Source organism: Papaver somniferum, unplaced genomic scaffold (assembly GCF_003573695.1).
Source record: "Papaver somniferum cultivar HN1 unplaced genomic scaffold, ASM357369v1 unplaced-scaffold_118, whole genome shotgun sequence".
Classification (NCBI taxonomy): Eukaryota; Viridiplantae; Streptophyta; class Magnoliopsida; order Ranunculales; family Papaveraceae; genus Papaver; species Papaver somniferum.
In genome coordinates, this window is record NW_020620825.1 from 10527428 (window position 1) to 10533852 (window position 6425).

Below are 6425 nucleotides of genomic sequence, written 5' to 3' on the forward strand. Positions count from 1 at the left end.
ATTACCGACAAGGTAAATGTTCGCCGAACACGATTCCAAATCTTCAAATTTGGAAAAAGTGAACTTGTGATAAGAGATTTCGACTGAAATGCATCACAGATATTTCACCTCAATATCTCAGTTGACGAAAAGGTCGTATTCATTCTGAGCTGGCCGAAATATCATTTTTTTTTCACCAAGAATAATAAACTTGTTTAGGGATGAGAAAACTGAAAATTAATTAAATACAGAGTTTTTCTAAATTTATGTTTTATCTACTGCAAACCCTTATCAATCAAAGAAATATTTGATCAATCAATATCTCACAATAATCAGAAAGAAGGACATATTTTTAGTAGAGAAAAAAGTAACTTATAGGATAAAAGGAAGAATTTTTTAAAATTTCATCTGACCATGAAAGAAAAAGTCTAATAACGGAAATAAATTGGTGCCACATGTCAGTATACTATTAGAAAGACATGAGGGTACATACAAAAAGGGGGACAGGTGAGCCAGAGCCAAATAAAAAATAAAGTGTATATTTGACTAAATCTTTTAGCACTCTATTGCCCCTATAGTATATGTTTTCTGGACATATAACGTTTTATTTTTGCCCATAAGTCAATTAAACAAAAAAAACTATTAAAAAAAAAAATACTCAAAAGAAAATCGAAAATGTTATTCTAAGCTCCATTCACAATACTACTTACCACTCGAATCCATGTGGCCCAGGAGTATTGTTATGATTATTCAACCATGACCCACCTACTTATCAAAAGGGGTTTTCACTTCCCAAATCTAGGATATAGATGTGGGTGAGTGGTAAGTAGTGTTGTGATTAGAGAGTGGAATAGCAGCTCGGATGGAAAATATAATAAGGATAATAACAGGACACGAGTACCCCTGATCGCCTAAAATTAGAGTGGAGGAAGGATTTCCCACTATAAGGACACCCCAGGAAAACTAATAAGTGTGCACCGTTTCTTTGGGGTTCCTCATATTGAGGAGAAGAACAACAGAACTACAGATCAATTCCCCTCAACAAAATCTTGGGGAGGAGAATAAAATAAAGAGGGAAGCAAAAATGGCTGGAATGGGAGATGGGTACGTGGGTACGGCCCAAGACGCGGTAAGGATACGAAGATTAGAGAAACAGAGAGAAGTAGAGAGAAAGAAAATTCAAGAACTCAAGAATAAATCTGCTTCTTCTGGTGGTCAATCTGGTCTACTCCAATTCGGTTCTAGTACTTCTGAGGTGCTTATTCATTATTCATATAAACCCTAATTTCATTATTAGGGTTTTATCAAATTTTAATTAGAAATTTCTATCTAGGGTTCTTTGTTGTATACCTCTTTGGATAGTAAATACAGAATCATGATCCCTCGTGAAGTTTTAGGGTTTTGAATTGGTTTTAGCTTTAGATACCATAATTCTGGGAGAAACGAATCGACTTTGTTATTGAAATTTTTTTGTCCAGATTCTTGAAACTGCTTTTAAGAAGGAAACTGTTGGATTAGTCACTAGAGAGCAATACGTTGAGAAGGTACTATTTGTTATTTCAATATTTTAACATTTTCTATTTCGAATTTCCGTGAAGTGTATGTGTAAAAGTAGTTGTTTGTGTTTTTGGGATTTGACAGAGGGTAAATATTAGGAATAAATTTGAAGAAGAAGAGAAAGAAAAACTTCAGAAGTTGCAGCAAGAGTGAGTAAAATTGTTAAAATGTTCTGTAATTCTTTTCGGTATATGATGGTTTAGTTTTGAATAGTTTTCTGTTTGTATTTTTTTGTTCTTCCATTTTTGGGTGTATTAGGGAGGAGGAACTTCAACAACAAAAGCGTAATAAGAAGAGGAAAATTAAGGGGAACCCGCGGCTTTCTTTTACAGATGATATTGAAAATGAAAGTGATGAGGATGAGGCAGAAAATAATAGTGAGTCATTTCTTCTCAAACTACTTAAGAACCACTTGAATGACTATAATATTGTGGATATTTTCTTGACGTGGGAGGGATAACCATGACTTTTACCATAAAAGCATTTTTCTAGTTTGTCTCTATGATTTTCACCATCTAATATGTTTAGTACTCAAAGCTCTATAAAATGACATAAAAGTACCATGTCCATGATCGTCAATGTTCAGTACTTAATTATACTTCATCTTGCCTTATCTTCTTGTATGCGATGCAAGTTATATGCACTGACTGTAGAGTTTGTGCTTTAAGAAGCACTAGTGTTAGAAATATGCAGTAAAATCTATTGGATTGTTGAATTTAAAAACTTTGGATTCATATGTTGCTTTTAAATATCTTTCAAGCCTAAACACTTGTTTGTAAAATTTTCTGGTTCTTGCAGAAAATGAAGAACCAAAGAAGCATGGGAATGGGAAACTTGGTAAGGATCCTACAGTTGAGACGAGCTTTCTTCCAGATAGGTATTGTATCTAGATGTGATTATACACTTAACATTATCCGCAGCATGAAAGTAGGTTTCATTTTCCTTCTGCATACGGATTGTCATTTTATCTTACTGGTTAATCGATAAATTTTAGCGAGAGGGAGGCAGAGGAACAGGCTGAGCGGGAAAGATTAAAGAAAAAATGGAACCTGGAGCAGCTAAGAATTCAAAGTAATGCTCTTTTCACTGTGTATCTTACCCATACTAGTAGATGAAAAATGGAAATGTCCTAATTGTTTCTTGTCCTTTTCAGATGAACCTCTTCAAATCACTTATAGTTACTGGGATGGTGCTGGTCATAGGCGAACTATTCAGGCTAGTATAAAATATCCTATTTATCATTCCCTCGATTGGCACAGTCATAAGCGTTTCTTATTTAGCTTTTGTTGTACTCTGTTGTGTTTTATAGGTACGCAAGGGTGATTCTATTGGAGAGTTTCTACGAGCTGTTCAGCAGCAACTTGCACCTGAGTTCCGAGAGATTCGAACTACCTCAGTTGAGAACCTTCTATATGTTAAAGAAGATTTGATCATTCCTCACGTGAGTCCTTTATTAAAGATTCCAGAGTTGACGCTTTCGTACTGACTATAGATCTGAGTGTGTGTACTTATTGCCTTCTTTGTTTGTTTATGTGCATGTTCCGGAATCAGCAACACAGTTTCTATGATTTAATCATCAATAAAGCTAGGGGCAAGAGTGGACCGGTATGTACTTGTAGATTTTTGGGTAATTTCTTGCTGAAATGTTGTTGTGGGTTTACGAGGAAGTTTAGGAATTTCCGGGGGTAGGCATATACAGCTAACTTCCAGATTGAGTATATCGTTATGTTGGACAGAGAAGTCATTCAGCAACATTGTTGGTCTGGCTGGATATTGGCAAATAGATAGCTTATTTGTTGCTATATTGTAATAGTTCAGTAGCCTGAGTATTTGATCATGTGTAAGTCTGATTTCTCCACTATTCAGTTTTTGAAATTGGAAAGAAAATTTTGAACCGCATTGCACTATAGGAGGAAGCTGGAGACACTTTGTATACCTCAAAAATTATTTTCCTTAGGAATGTGGTTTGTTTGTTAAATAAGTGGTAACCTAGGGCGTTAATCACATACTCACATATTCTTCCTTTTTATTTCTTTTTCACAGCTTTTCCATTTTGATGTTCATGAGGACGTTCGTACAATTGCCGATGCAACTATAGAGAAGGATGAGGTATCTTACTCAATTGCTCATACTTTTTTAGTGTGCAGCTGAGACTGTAGCAAATCATAAATTAGGAAGACTAACTTTGAAATGCTCATTTAATTAAGTCACTCAGTCAGATTTGAAGGTGAACTAACGTCACGTTATTGATTTGACAGTCACATGCTGGCAAGGTAGTTGAGAGGCATTGGTATGAGAAGAACAAACACATTTTCCCTGCCTCAAGATGGGAGGTACCCCTCTCTCGTCCTCCGTATTAAGACATGGGCGTCTTTCTGTGTGTATTTCTTAGTTAAATTCTTTCAAGTCTGATAATTGATTACCTATGTTTTGTGTTTGCAGATATATGACTCAGCTAGGCAGTGGGGACGGTATACCATTCATGGGGACTGATTGTGATTATTCGCCTTCTATTTTGGTTGATCCCATGCATTTTGACCATTTCTGATTTGAACTTTTTATCTGGCTGTTGTTTCTTCATCCCCTTTTTTTTGTAATTTACAAAGATCTCGATATCATCTCCAGATTCTTTGCTAGAGTTAGATCACTGTAACATCTTGTACCTGGGAAATTAGAATTGTAACCTCAAAATTCTCTATAGGTTTTTCACGTCTTTACAGATTTATAGTTTAAGAAAAGCAAGTGGAATCTATAGATTTATGGTTTAAGAGAAGCAAGTGGAATCCCACCCGAACGGATCCGCTGTGGGTAAACGGGCGGTTTAAGTTGTCGTTATCATTCGGCCATTTAGCTTGATCCTGACAAAGTTAAGGAGGTGAGGTGCAGCAGTCATCTCAAGCTTAATAATGTTGACTCAAATCGCCGGAGTCATTCTTAGTTATTAGCTGCCGGAACTTTTGATAATTATGGATTATTTTCCATCTAGGGTTGTCTTCGGAGTATTGTACTACGGATAATGATATTGGTACCTAAAAAGCTCTGGGGATTACTACGGGGATCAAACAACTTGCAAGCTTTAGTGTACTACGCAGTAAAGGAAAATTTAGAAATAATTTATCGACCCTCCTACAGTCGGGACAGCAGGGGCTTGTCCAATCTTGGGACCCTCGTGCAGCCGGGACAGCAGGGGCTTGTCCAATCTTGGGACACAATGTGGCATAATCCGAATGGTAACGAGGGGAATGACTCTAGTATTGGAATTGGTAGTGGGGTGGAGAGCGGAGTGATCAACGGCCAGGATGCGTTGTCTCATATCTGGACAATAACAGTTGTCTCAGATATAGAGTTTTCTATAATTTATAGTTATTTGTAGAGGGATTTCATGGCGGCTGTTAGTTGTTTTCACAAATAACATACTCTTATTTGAAGTTTGCACAATTATTAAGGCAATGAGAAAAATGAGAGTGTGTTTAAGTATTTTTTACAATTATACCCATATGGATGATAACTAGTAAAATTTAGAAATAATTTATCTCTTAGACTATAGCACGGTTTTTCGTAAACTTTATACCGTTGAAAAGCATTTCAAAACACCTACATAAAGAATATAAACATGGTTATCAAATTATACATATTTCTTATAGTAACAATAATCATTTAAAAAATGTAGTTTTAGGAAAATCCCCTTGATTAGTGAGATAGCTCAATTATTTGTGAGACAAAATTTAAAACCAATTAGCTCAATTAATCTGGGACGGAGGGAGTATTCATTATCCGTTTCTTGAGATAATTCAACTGCACTTGGTCATTTTCTAGCAAATGTTCTCTTTGAAAAAAGAAAGTTGCATTAAAAAAACAAAAATAAGTACAGAGCTCGGGAACGATTCATGCACATTATAGGAGATGTTCTCTAAGCCTAAGTTCACCTCGACTTTTTCATTGAAATTCCCTCCGACATAGACAACAGATGGCCCCTCTCATGCCCTTACCAATCCCAATGTAAGGATTGGAGCATGCTATCCATTTGATTCCCTTTTGGGAGAAAAGGATGTGTAAACTTCGGTGTATGTAGCAGCATTGTTCTCTGAATAAAAAAAAATTACATTAAAAAAACAAAATAACTACAGAGCTCAGGAACGATTCACACACATTATACGAGAAGAATTGTATCCCAATTGAAGAAAAACTAGCTTATGTCTCTAAAAACTACAACAAAATAAGAGTTTACTTGATAATCAAAACAATTTCATTAGCTTGTTTATCCCTTCCACAAAAACCTTATTTAGTTCGATCAGACCGTCTGGGTTAAACAAACCAAAAAACAAAACCACACCACATAAGTACTTCTTTATCCTCCTTGGTAATCAAAAGCAACTAAGGAGATAACTCATCCACCCATTTGGTAGGAGGATGATACCCGACTGACATGTCAATAATTTTTTTATCCCTAAAAATATGAGAAAACTTCGTCTCTTCAAAATAATTCCACAAATCCTCCAAATTTGTACAGGTCTCCAAGGTTTTTTTTTTCTCCTTCTTCCTCAAAAGATTATAAATAATCATAGAGGCAATAATAATGTGCACTTTCGTAATACATTTTTGCAAGGTTAAGCCCCAACTCCGCACCCTACAATTCATCAGAATCCACAGTAATGGGAGAACGTCCACCCTTAGCCGCGACAGTAACATCCCCATTATTCTATCTAAGACAACACCCAACCCTCCTGAATTCTCCCCTCTAAAACCATGCATCTACCAGTGGCCTAATAAAAAGAACAATTAAATCCGCTGTTTGTACCCAGAAATATTTCCAGGCACTAAACACGATGATTTTGGTGATTGATGTGTAATTGGGTTAAGTTACTAATGAAGAAAAATAAAGAAGACAG

General features: G+C 35.9%; 1 protein-coding gene across 1 annotated transcript; it reads left to right on the forward strand.

Moving 5' to 3' along the window:
• Positions 1–882: 882 nt before the first annotated feature.
• Positions 883–4309, forward strand: LOC113330744 (protein XAP5 CIRCADIAN TIMEKEEPER-like). The gene is made up of 12 exons (XM_026577580.1): positions 883–1234; positions 1458–1523; positions 1621–1685; positions 1795–1913; positions 2335–2413; positions 2531–2607; positions 2690–2751; positions 2846–2977; positions 3088–3141; positions 3580–3645; positions 3795–3869; positions 3979–4309. The coding sequence occupies exons 1-12, from the start codon at positions 1064–1066 to the stop codon at positions 4027–4029; spliced, it is 1017 nt and encodes a 338-aa protein (XP_026433365.1). The 5' UTR covers positions 883–1063; the 3' UTR covers positions 4030–4309.
• Positions 4310–6425: the final 2116 nt, after the last annotated feature.

What these genes read in the sequence shown, in the direction of transcription:
- LOC113330744 (XM_026577580.1), top strand. Translation starts at nt 1,064, where the DNA reads ATGGCTGGAATGGGAGATGGGTACGTGGGTACGGCCCAAGACGCGGTA. An exon ending in TCGGTTCTAGTACTTCTGAG is followed by an intron (nt 1,235 to 1,457) that starts GTGCTTATTCAT and finishes TTTTTTGTCCAG; the next exon opens with ATTCTTGAAACTGCTTTTAA. An exon ending in CTTCAGAAGTTGCAGCAAGA is followed by an intron (nt 1,686 to 1,794) that starts GTGAGTAAAATT and finishes TGGGTGTATTAG; the next exon opens with GGAGGAGGAACTTCAACAAC.